The sequence below is a fragment of the Rattus norvegicus genome, chromosome 16 (genome assembly GCF_021556685.1).
Source record: "Rattus norvegicus strain SHRSP/BbbUtx chromosome 16, alternate assembly SHRSP_T2T, whole genome shotgun sequence".
Classification (NCBI taxonomy): Eukaryota; Metazoa; Chordata; class Mammalia; order Rodentia; family Muridae; genus Rattus; species Rattus norvegicus.
Genome location: NC_141549.1, coordinates 77,799,883 through 77,812,859, shown reverse-complemented (window position 1 = coordinate 77,812,859; position 12,977 = coordinate 77,799,883). Strand labels below are relative to the sequence as shown.

The 12,977-nt window shown below is 41.8% G+C and overlaps 2 protein-coding genes across 2 annotated transcripts in view; one reads left to right on the top strand and one right to left on the bottom strand.

Annotated features, from left to right (window-relative positions):
• The window catches only part of Erich1 (glutamate-rich 1), a gene marked incomplete at its 5' end in the record, with an annotated part of 52,793,804 nt that overhangs the window by 5,851,504 nt on the left and 46,929,323 nt on the right, over positions 1-12,977 (bottom strand).
• Tpte2 (transmembrane phosphoinositide 3-phosphatase and tensin homolog 2) overlaps positions 1-12,977 on the top strand; it is a 100,213-nt gene that overhangs the window by 17,726 nt on the left and 69,510 nt on the right. For both annotated transcript variants that reach the window (NM_001419184.2, NM_001419185.2), the window contains 4 exon segments: positions 1,054-1,107; positions 6,520-6,567; positions 9,548-9,598; positions 11,142-11,195. In NM_001419184.2, the coding sequence (NP_001406113.1) occupies positions 1,054-1,107; positions 6,520-6,567; positions 9,548-9,598; positions 11,142-11,195 (207 nt within the window).

Genomic DNA, 12,977 nt, shown 5'->3' with positions numbered 1-12,977 from the left:
CATACATGACATAGTCAGAGAATAAACATAATTAAAATAAGGAAGCCGAAGTCTATAAAGCTCTACCCTCAGGTGTACATGTGACAAAAAACCAAGTGCTTAGTTGCTGTGTCTGTATAAATCTCCTCAGTGAGATTCTTTGGATGGGGGGAGGGCTGCCAGTACTTCTCACCCTTAAAAACAACCAATACGTTGGAAACGATCATATTTATTAAATGAGCTACTAACAGTGCTGACTAGAGAGAGAGAGACTTCTATTGGAGCACAGAGACAGTGGTGGGCTGGTCGCAGTGCAGAGCTCAGCAGAGAGAGATGGGCCAGTGAGACCTACCCGTTTCCCTCACGGTTCAAGTTCTCCTGCGGGCAAGGCTGGTGCCCACGTGAGAATTCACCGTTAAATTAGATGGAGCCACTGCCTCCCATCGACTGTTACCTCATCCTATCTCCCGGGGAAGAGAGGAACACCAGGGTTGAAAGTCAGAAGGAGGAAGACAGAGTTAAGACTCAGGAGTTTAGATGTGGTAAGAGAGCTGTGTACCTCTAAAGTGTAGTTGAGTTAGGAATAAACACACCAATGAACCATACACTTTGGAGTTAATGGATGCATTGCATTTTTTTTTGAGTTTTTGAGATTATGTTATAATTAAATTTCTTGCTTCTTCCCTTTCCCTCCTTCAAACCCTCCCATGTGCCCTCCCCATTCACCTGCAAATCCATGGCCTCTTCTTTTATTATTATAATATGTATGTATGTATATGCATATATATTCCTAAATATAACCTGCTCATATATAATATTACTTGTATGTATGTTTTGGGGGCTGACCATTTGACACTGGACAATCAATTGGTGTGCTCTTCTCTGAGGAGGACGGCCTCTTTCTGTCCCAGCTACCCTCAACCGCCTGTGACAGAGAAATTACAGATTGTTTATGCATATAAAATCAGCTAACAAATAATAAGGGCAGTAAATATAGTTATTTGATTCCCCCAAACGTAATTATATTTTACATATAGGCACTTTTTACTGACTATGTACTTTTCAATATTTTAGAAGATATGGAAATGATTCGTCATTATACACCATTGACGGAACTTTGAACAACGGGTGAGTGAACTGAATTAAAAGCATACACTGGGGCAGTTCGTGTGGTGGCGCTAGGCACTGCAGCTCCGTGACAGATCCAGCATCCAGCATCTCCCACCCCTGCTCCAAGAGGCCCAAGAGGAGGTTAAGGGTGGAGCTCTGAAGGTGGAGCCCAAGAGCTGCTCCGCGAGCCTGTAGGCTAAGCCCGCCCCTGCCAAGGCAGATGCAAAGCCGAAAAAAAGTCTCAGGAAAGGATAAATGATCAGACAAAAAAGTGCAGACAAAAGGGACGTGGGGAGCAAAGGGCAGACAGGTTGAAGTGGTTGACCAGCAAAACACACATCTGCCTTCAGAAAATGGAGACGGAAAACCAGAGTCCAATCTCCGGAAAAGAGAAAGAAGCCAAGTCCGATTAGGCATGAGTCACGTGGGTCAGTGGTCCCCGCCTCCCTTCTTGTACAATCCAGAGGAATATCTTTATCAACTATTTTGTAAAAGCGAGTTTTTTAATAGCTTTAGAAACATTTTGACAAGGTGAAGGAATCCCACCTCATCCCATTTTTTAAGTGTAATTTTTTTTTTAAAGAGGTTAAATCTTTTGCTGGCTGTCTATTTTTTGGTAAAACCAGAAAATATCAGGATACTGAATCAGGAGAGGCTGTGACTGTCTCGGGGGTCACCATAACATTACATAGAGGGGGGTAGTTTTATATCCCACGGTACAAAGCATCCTAAATGGCAGTTTGGGGTCTCAGTCGTGCATTCGTGTCTGGAATATTTTCAGTTATATCTTGTCCCGTGTTCCTAGTAGAACCATTCCGTAACAAAGCCAGTCTTTGGTCCTCGCCCTGTCAGAACTGTGACATCTGTGGTCATGGCAGTCCGTTTTCCTAACAGTTGTGACAATGCCCTGTGAATGATGGAGATTCTGGGTATGTGAGTTGGTACTGTGAGCTGGTGGGACTGAGGAGTGTAAGCATTTGGTTGTTATGAGAGACCTTGAGGAAACTTGCCAAGCTTAAGACTGGACATCACGGGAATAAGCTCTAAGAGAAACCACAGGCAGCTCTTCCTCTGGGCACCTGGACACAACCTATGGCTCTTCAGAGTTTGGGTCCGTGTGTTAAGAAGCGGAATGTCTGTGTACTCTGCTCCTTGACCAATAAAATCTCGGTTGTGAAAGAGTTAAAATAACCCACCCATATACATTTACATATATACACATGTAAATACATGTGTATTCATACACAGACATACAAGCTTCTAACATCATGAGTTTTCATATATATACATATTTGCACATAATACATAAATTTATATAAATGCATATATTTCACACACACACACACATGAAAAAACACACAAACCCCATAAAAACCATGGAAGAAGTTGAGATTTGAGGGACCTACCTCAAGAATATCTTTGACATCATAATGCCTTTTAAACTGTTTCTAACTAGTCTCATTATAGGACTTGTAGTTGACTGAATTTATTTTAAAACAAAACAAGGAAAAAAGAATCCAGACAACCTGTCACTTTAAATAGTGGCAAGTCCCTTAGGAAGCATTCAGAGTTCCTTTAAGAGACTAGATTAGTGGGGTTGGGGATTTAGCTCAGTGGTAGAGCGCTTGCCTAGGAAGCGCAAGGCCCTGGGTTCGGTCCCCAGCTCCGAAAAAAAAACCAAAAAAAAAAAAAAAAAGAGAGAGAGAGACTAGATTAGTGTGAGCTAGGAAAGGAGAGAATCTGATTGGGAGAAAAAAAGGAGCGTGGAGAGACAGAGACAGACAGAGAGACACAGACAGACAGAGAGAGGAGACAGAGACTGAGAGACTGACAGAGAGAGAGAGAGAGAGAGAGAGAGAGAGAGAGGAGAGAGGACAGAGATAGACACACAGAGGAGACAGAGAGACAGAGACAGACAGAGAGACAGAAAGAGGCAGAGAGACAGGGATAGAGAGAGGCAGAGAGAAACAAGAGAGACAGAGACAGAAAGAGACAGAGAGACAGGGATAGAGAGAGGCAGAGAGAAACAAGAGAGATGTCAGACAGACTGACACACAGAGGAGACAGAGACAGACAGAGAGATAGAGACGCAGAGAGAGACAGAGAGACAGAGAGACTCAGTGTCCCAGGCCTCCCCTATCACTGTTCAGCAGGTTCTTGGCTATTACTCATGCAGGAAAGACAGCATGGCTGGTGGGTGTAATGATGTGATAAAGGCTCTTGATAATCATAAATCGAGACAAGAAGGTGGTTTCTGTATAATGTGCAGGTGAGATCCAAGACAAGTACAATGGAGGAAGACCATTACACTTTGAGATTAAAGTAACCCTTACTCACTTCTCTTGGATTCTTCTCCATTTTTACAGATTTGAGGTATTCAAATAAATCTCACATTCAAATTCATGACATATACATGAATATTGGTATTAAGTTATAGAACAATTGTTACTAAATAAAATGTAATTTTAGAATTATATGTAAAAATTGAATGTAAAAGAAAGTTTGCCTTATAATTCAGGTATGATCATGTGTTTTCATATCCCTTTAGCCCACATGCTGATACGTCGCTATCAGTGATATTTGATGGAATAACCAATTTAATAACATGAGTTATAAGACATAAATGAAGACATGTATAAGTGTGTTTATGTGTTCGCATCTCTATAATATGCTTGCACACATACAGACCCAAGCATTAGAACTGGTGATGTCGAGGGTGGAATTTGCATTCCAAGGGGGCATCCATGCATGGAAAGACAGAGTATCTTTAAACTGTTTCTAAACAGGCTTCCTGGGGTGTTTGTTGGGGACAGTCTCTTTAATGTAGTTCAGGCTGAATGGGAGAGGATCTCTCTCAGAAGAATGATTCTCCTCATTCGCGTGTTGTCATTCTGGGTTTGTAGCAGTCAAATGCTTAGGACTCTGACTTTTATCTGTTGAACGTTGGCTGAATGTGAGAGAGACTAATTGGAGCTAGGAAGAAGGGGCAGTAGGAAGGATCAGAGGGGCCTTTGGCCAAGAAGAACAGAGCTGGGGATCCTGGAAGAATTCATCAGCCTGTAGAACTCTGCCTCCATGTTGAGGTAGGTACCCCAAACACAAACCTACCATGCCCCCACCCTAGGCCTTTACTCGAACTTACATAAGAGCAGAGAAACTCTATGGAGCTAATAGTAAGGGGTAAATGCCTGGTTCATGGATAGAGTGGAAGGAATTTGTACCTAGAAACTGCATTTGTAGTTGTAGTTGGAAAAGAGAGAGAAAGAGAGAGAGAGAGAGAGAGAGAGAGAGAGAGAGAGAGAGAGAACCCAACAATAATAATTTGAAAGCAGAGAACTGACGCTTGGCTAAACATCAGACAAAGAATCTTACTGAACTTTTTACCAGACAAGGTCTGTCTATTGCAGATAGATAAAATTTAAAATTATTTAAAATATAAAGTGTACCTTGGTGGTAAAGCGATGGACGTTTCAGAATAACTGATTATGTGTTAGTACAGGTAATTTGCAGGTAAAGCGCAGGAAGTCACCTGATGTTGATCATATGCGTTCTTAAATACTGTAGCACTTCCCTATATGAACTAGTACCTGGGGATACATAATAAATGAAACAAGAGGCCTCAGTGTGCCAGTGAAGACCCTTGGACAGACATGGATGGGTAGATCTAAATTTATGCATGGGGGTGGAGCAGACACTCTCACACATCTACAGAGAGAGCAGCTTTGGTCACTGCGTCCTTCCTGTCACCTCCTAACTGTTGAAAGTCTGAGCAATTGCCAGCTAAGCCCTAAGGAAATGTTCTGTATGCTTGTGTGTGACACTCTGCTGGGTTGGATGAGGGGGAAAGGAGCCAAGGAGGGACTCGCAGAAGACAGGGGTCATGACATGGAAAAACATTCAGCAACAATGATTAGAGGTGATGGACCTTAGATGTCCCCCAGAAGGGCACTGCCACCAAGGAAGGCTGGCATCCTAAGCCCTGTACTCTGCACCACAGATGGAGTGCCTTCCTCAGACCTATAGACACTTCATTTCACTTCATATTTTCACCATAAATGAAACTAAGGAAGGCTTGAAACTGGTAAGAAGAACAAATGTCTGTAAACTGTAGCTGAATTTTAAATAAATCCTATAAAAAATCCTGTTCTGTGTTGGAATTAAGAGAACGGTTACCTAAATGTAGACAAGTTACTATTTTTACAATCCCATGAGATTCCTTACCACCATGTAGACATAGCCTCTTTTCTGATATAAAAATACCAAATTCGAATCGGTGATGTGCGCAGATATTTAGAGCTCATTCAGTTCATGACTCAGAACTCAGAATTAATATGGTCGCCTGGTTCCAGAAGATATTTATATTTAACCTGGGATCTGACTGTACTTCCAAATACTGTAGCTCACACATGAATGAATTGTGACGGTCAAGTTACATGTTAATTTTAGACAGCACACACACTCACCCGTAAACACATAAGGACACATGCCTCCACGGATATGCACACACATGGTATACCAAGTAGGGTCCTGAAAAAGAAGGGAAGGCTCGGCTTTGTAAGATCCACTCTGCACAGAGTTCTTGACAATACAAAGTGCATTTGTCACTGCGTCTAAATGTCTGTGGATAACTTTGATCAAATTGGTTAAAAGGAGACTGGATCATCAGGCTGCCTCTTCTGGTCTACGTGAAAGGAGGAAGTACAAGCTTCAACCAGTTTGTACGCTGGCAGAGGGTCATAGCCAATCTGAACTTAAAAGGGTCTATGAATTTATAGGTTTTCATTATTACAGTTTACTTTCAACTCACGTAATGACATGATATTATTTATCTATGATGGAATCAGCAAGAAAATGTATGTGTGTGTTATAAGTTAATCAAGAAAACACACACGCAACAAACACATTTACCCGCAGAAACATGAAAAAGCAAGTAAGAGATTAATATCTCAAGTGGATGAAAAAACCTTGTTTACAACAAAAAGAAATTAGCAGCAGACAAGGAGCACTGTAACTCTAGGTATGAAAAAAATGGAACTGATGAAAGTTTAGTCCGTGCCTTGCCCTCCAAACATCCGCCACCACTTAGAACTAATGCTCCAGAGCTCAGTCCATCACTGTATTGGATGGAAACACCGCCTGAGGTCTTGGCTACCTGTTTATATCTCACAGTCAGCAAAGGGGGGTAAAAAGAAAGGGATAATGGGGGGGACTTGGAAAAGAGTGAGATTGAAGATCCGAGTGCACAGAAAAGGCCAACAGTTGCTAATGTTATGTCAGGCTTAACAGTAAAAGTGAAACTGTGTGTCAGTCTTGAGTTACTTGTATAGGACGACTCATTATAATCACGCAAAGCAGCATTTGTATGGGAAACCTGGTATTGCATTCCAAACTCTCTGATCTTACCTTACTGTATCTGTTTTTATCCTTTAGCACAACCCTGTATGAAATGAATTCCTTGAGTGAATTATCGAAAGAAGTGTAAGTTATACACTAGTACGTGGGTAGATATGTGTATGCATATGTGTGAGTAGATAGGCTTACATCCATGTATTCATTGCCAAGAGCACCCATGCTCTTGCAAGTTCCCTTTAAAACTGTTTCTAATGTCTTCTCATGAATATTCTGTCTTTTGAATCAAGTAGAAAAAGAGAACAAAGGAAAGTCTCCTTACCTCTGTTATTCGTCACCTTTAGTTCTATGTAAAATGTTCTCCTCCCAAATCAAAGGAATCCTCTTTACAGCCTGGGGAGGCAGCAATGGGCTGGGAGCAGAGGTGACCACAGCATGTTAAAGAGAGGGGCTACGAGATCCCGGATCTTCCCATCACTCATCTCCAGAGCTCTGCCCAGGTGCTTCTCATGTTCCCCACGTGAAATCTCCTTGGATGGAGGCTTTGCCTCAGAACTTGATCAGCACAGCAAGGCCTTGTATCTATCTCACCCCTAATACTGCTAAAAATAATTAAACATATATGAACTCATGTTTACATGGACATCTGACCTCACACACTTACACAGGGGAAGGCGAACACGGGCTGATTAGAATGACCATAACTAGACACATGACTCAATATTTTTGATAGGACTAAAGAATTTGTTATTAAAAATTGTGATATATATATATATATATTCTCACATATATATAATTTCCAGAGAAAATGGCATATTTAACTTCAAGTAACAGGTTTAGATAACATTTTTTAGAGATTAATTCACTTATAAATTGATGATTTTAACTAATTTTTGCTACAGAAGTCTAGGAAGTCATGTGGTGCCCTATAACCCATTACTAGTGCTTTATCTGAACTGGAAAGCCTATGACTAAGTAGAGTCATCACCAATACCATTTAGGCTTCAAGGGAATTAATAATACACACTTATGTGTATTCTTGTGTGTATTTACCAACACATAAAATTTTATACACACACACACACACACACCACCACCACCACCACCACCACCACCACCACCACCACTCTCTGAGAGATTAACATTTGAGTTATTTTCTCTCAGGAACATTCATGGGATAACAAGGCTCCAACAGTCTAATGTATTCTCATGTAAACTTTTCATAATAAACTTTGCCTTTTGAATAAAGATGACGAAAGGAGGAATAAGTTATCTATATTTTCATGAATGCAGCAATACAGCCTGCTCGATCTGTAGACGCTGACCTGTATGTCTGTTCTCAGAGCTCACCACTGGGTATTGGATAACTGGTTGGTGCGCTCTTCCCTGAAAGACTCTTTCTCCCACTTCCTTCCTTCCTTGCCTGTTGTTCTCTGGCTAGGGTTGAGTCCCCATGGGCTTTTCCATTTCCATGTGAGCATGTCTGTTGGTTTGTCTTTGTTCTGGTCTTGCTTAGGCAGCCATGTTGATAGGACTCCATGGTGTAGCTTTTGACATTTCTAGGAGGTTTTGTGCTTCTTCTGATCTTTTAGAACTACCAATTCTAGTTCCTGGGTAGACTCACCAATTATTATGTAATATATTATATATAATATATACTTTATTGTGTTTTCTATCTCCTGGAGTTTGTCCCCTTTGTTGACCAAGGGAGAAAGGAACCCCATTTATAACCAGAAGACAGTATTTGGCTGGCAGCAGAGGAAACCTTCAGCCTAGGGGAATGGATTCAATAGATTCTATAATGGAGCCTCGCTCTCCAGAAATATGGCACCGTGTACCTCCAAATGCATACCCGCGTCTTTACTTTGATTGAAGCCCCCAGCTTGTGCCATCACCTTCCTTGTGTAAAAGCAGAGAAGGCATCTATTTGTGATGCTTCTGAAAGTACACAGCTGACAGAGGGACTTGAGAAGGACAGATTGACATAGTAAAGAATGATTCATATCTAGAAGTTGCATTTGAATTTGGAATTCGCTCGTCAAATGTTTTCACAGTATGGCTAAGTTAATAAGGAATTGAATTTAAAGATTTTACAGAGTTCCTATAATCTTCCCATCTCCTCTCCTGCGATTTCCATAGCTCTAAGGGGATGAATTTAGTGGAAACATCCCTTTTAAAGCTGAATGCTTCAAGGTCTCTTACTCTCCCTATATCTGTCTGTGGGTCTCTGTATTGACTCCCGTCTGCCTCAGGAGAAAAAAAAAACTGTGGTAATGGCTGAGCAAGGCAGGGATCTATGACTATAGCAGAATGTCACTAAGAGTCATTTCATTGCCATGTTTTTAAAAGAAATTTTTTTTAAAAAATTATTTATTTATCCTATGTATACTGTATACTGTACACTGTAGCTGTCTTCAGACACACCAGAAGAGGGCATCAGATCCCATTGCAGATGGTTGTGAGCCACCATGTGGTTGCTGGGGATCAAACTCAGAATCTCTGGAAGAGCGATCGGTGCTCTCAACCTCTGAGCCATCTCTCCAGACCCCTATTGCTACATTCTTTTGTAGAACAGTTGTATTTGGCCTTGCCCTTAGTCCCTGAGCTATCTTGTACTTGGTCACCCAAGCAGTTTCAGGTATGGGTCCCATCGCAGAAGTGGGCCTTAAGTCATAGCAGACATTAGTTGGTCACCCCCTCCCCCAAGCTTTGTGCCACCACCGCCCTGACACACTTTACAGTCAGGAAGTCATTGTAAGTCAAAATGTTTGCAGATGGGTTGGTGTTTACATTTCTCCTTTGGTAGAGTAGACAGTACCTCCCTGTCCTAAAGATGCTGGCATGTAGGGTAGAAGGCTCTGAGTAGGCACCGACTTGACTTTTCTCCGTTCAGTGAGTCGTGTAGGGCTGTCTTCAGCAATAGGGTCTTGCTGTCAGTTTGTGGTTTGTAGGAAGAAGATATAAAAGTTTACCAATAAAAGACTTCCATGTGGGTAAATGTTAGCTGGTCTATAGTTTATAGAATAATTTAAGTGACTTTCAGCCAGAAAGTTGAACCTTGGAAACTGCATGGCGTCTGACTATCTGTATTTTTCTTTACACCGTCTAGATACCTGAACGATTCTGCTTTGCTACGTGGTAAAGAAGCTGCCAGCGAACTGTGAGATGGTTACTAAACTGTTAACGAAACGCACCAGTAGTTTATAATGGAGATTATGTGGATTGAAATATGGGCTGTGTGAGGTTTCACAGAGATACATACATACAGATGCAACCTTATACTTATACACAGAAGTGAGATACATACAGATGCAACCTTATACTTATACACAGAAGTGAGATACATACAGATGCAACCTTACACATATATGCAGAAGTGAGATACATATAGATGTAACATTATACACAGAAGTGAGATGCATACAGATGTAACCTTATACACAGAAGTGAGATGCATACAGATGTAACCTTATACACAGAAGTGAGATGCATACAGATGTAACCTTATACACAGAAGTGAGATGCATACAGATGTAACCTTATACTTGTACACAGAAGCAGAGAGAGAAACTAAGATTTGGAGGCTCATAGAAGCGGTCCTAGCATATAGATGAACCTTTCTATCATTTTGGATCAATTTGATAAAAGAGGTACACCTCATACTTTTTCCACCTTCTAGTATGTTTAGCATCAGCTAAAATTATTAGAATTTCCAGGTTTTAATGTTATTATTCCAAGTAAACAAAGAAAAGACTCCTGTTTGGAATGACGAAATACCAAGGAACTTGGTGGAAAAGGATGTAAATAGTGAACCCTTGATGTGTCTGTCACTCTCTAGACCTCAGCTACTAGAGGAAGCGGGTATCCCAAAACTAAAGCCGTCAAATACTGAAGGACTTTGGCTCATGTCTAGGAGGCCCTTTCTGGTGTGGTAAAAACAACTGATGAGGATAAGAAGGTGGAGGGGGTGCTTAGGGTAAGAGTGTGAAGGGGGTGCCTAAGGTAAGAAAGTGAAGGGGTGCTTAGGGTAAGAAGGTGGAGGGGTGCTTAGGGTAAGAAGGTGGAGGGGTGCTTAGGGTAAGAAGGTGGAGGGGTTACTTAGCAAGCAAGACATTAGATGTGATAACCGGGATTGGCTACTATGCACCAAATTAGATTCAAAATAAATTCCACCATAACTTTTACCCATTGGTTTAGGTTCAGTAGCAAGGGCCTTACTTACTTCTTAAGTTTTTTTTCTATGCTTTGCTGTTTGTTTTTGTTTTTTGTTTTTTGTTTGTTTGGTTTTTTTTTTTTGAGTCAACATCTTGCTATGAAGCCCAGGCTGAATTTGATCTTGTGATCCTCCTGCCTCAGCTTCTCAAAAGCTGGAGTTACACAGTCTGTCAGAACATCCAGCAGCTTACCTCTTTAAACAAGACTAAAATATTTATTAACACCCGAAACACCATTTGTGGGGGCTGTGACTTATTAGGCTGCCAACAGTTGGTTTACATGTGAGGTTTCGCTTTATTGCTAGGGCATGTACTAGGCAGGCAGGTGTGCTCCCCCTGGACGACAGCGCTATCCCTGTAGGTGAAAAAAATCCTAAGGTTCAAATAGTTTACAGCTCGAATGACAGTTACAGTCACTGGGTTATAATGAACTCAAACTCACTTGAATCACACGGTGTCTTATCTTTTTTTTTTTTTTTAATCCTTTAGTAGCCAAGTCTCAAGTACAATGAAAACACAATCATCTGTGTCGACCAGCATTCTGTAAGATATAAATAGATTAATACTTCTTTCTCTGCCCCTCTCCCCTCGGTGTACACCAGCGGATTCTTTCCTGTGTAACACAGAGTTTGAGGTCGGGGCATTTATTATGCAAGGGAACACAGTTCTTTTTGTACTCTTGTGTTCTCTCTGTCATGCTGAGCTTCTGCAGGAAACATTCTTCGTGCCTTAAGTTGTGGAACAAAAAAAGAGGAATACTAAAGAGGGAACCCTCTTATTCCTGGTCTTTACTCTTAGTTTTAGTAGCTAAAATCCACCCACAAATGTTAAAATGTCTGTGTGTGGCAGAGCAGTGGAATAAGCCAAGGGTAGAGAAATACCCATTTAGGATGAAAAGGGTGGGTAGCAGTGTGAAAGGACAGAAATGCTCTCAAACAGTAAGAAGAGGAGCGAATACACCAGAGCTGTATCCTTCACTCTCCGGCAAGAGTCTGCAGCCACAATCTACAGCTACAGTCAATCCTCTTGGAAGGTTCTCAATTGGTGCCATACCTGAGGGACAAAGAGAAACAACCACAATTTGGAGGGGGGCGGGTAATATCCAACAATAGTAGATGCCATTGAAAATAACAAAAGGTTTCCAAAGACAGACGGGTAGCTAAGAAGACAGTAGGGTCTGGATCAGTAGAGCCTCTATAAAATGCTAATGATAGTCTTTGGAAATCTTAGAAGGCGAGCCTGAAATAAGTAGGGAAGCACAAAAGACCCTAAAGGGCTAAGGCAATGCTAGACAGAAAGAGCAATGCTAGAGGCATCTAAAGTACCTGACGGGAAGACATATACCAGAGCCGTAGCACATGCCCACAGTGAGGCCACGTAGTGCCAGCATACAACAGCACATAGATAAATGGAACAGGACAAAAACTCAGTAACGGATCCGCAGGCCTACAACCGGCTGATTCTCAGCATAGGTGCTGGAAATCAAACTCTGAGGAGATCCTCTCCAATGAATAGTGTGGGGGTGGGGTGGGGTGTGGCCTCAACATCCGCACGCGGAAGATCCCTATCTCTCACCCCGCACAAAAACCAACTTGAAATGTAGCGAGGACTTTGATTCAAGGCCAGAAACTTAAAAACTACCAGGGGAAAACATTTTCCGATACTGGCACAGGTGATGGTTATCAGTATAAGGACACCCCTCCCCCTGCCCAAAGCAAGGAAACAAACGTGAAATTGATAAAGAGTACCTAAGAGTGAGAAGCTTCTCAACCGGGCAAGATCGCCAACTGCTGCTAAAGCCGATGCCTCCCATGGTTAAAGAGAAGTGCTTTGTGCAAGTTGGCCTGCGGCACATGTACAACACACACACGCGCGCACGCATGCACGCACGCACGCACGCGCATGCGCAGGTGCACAGGCACGCACGAACAAATAAACCTAATTTTAAGAAGTTTTAAAGCTTCTGCACTGTACCGGAAATAAAAGAGTAAAGACACAATGTGCAGAATGGTAGGAAATGTTTCTCAAGCATTCATTCAGCAGACATCAATACTGAGAATATAGTAAAGACTCAAGAAATATCAAAACCCAACCAGTTTAAAAATGACAAACAAACGGAAGAGATACCCCACTCCTTGGCATAGACTCTGGGGAAACCAAATCTACACATAATAAAGGTGCTCATATCCCCACGTGTATTACCGCACTATTCTCAGGAGTTAGGCGGTACATGGGGCCTAGGTGTCTACCAAGGGATGAGTGAACCAAGAAAATGTGATGTATGGACAAAGTGGAATATTGTTGAGGCCCAAAGAACAAAATTCT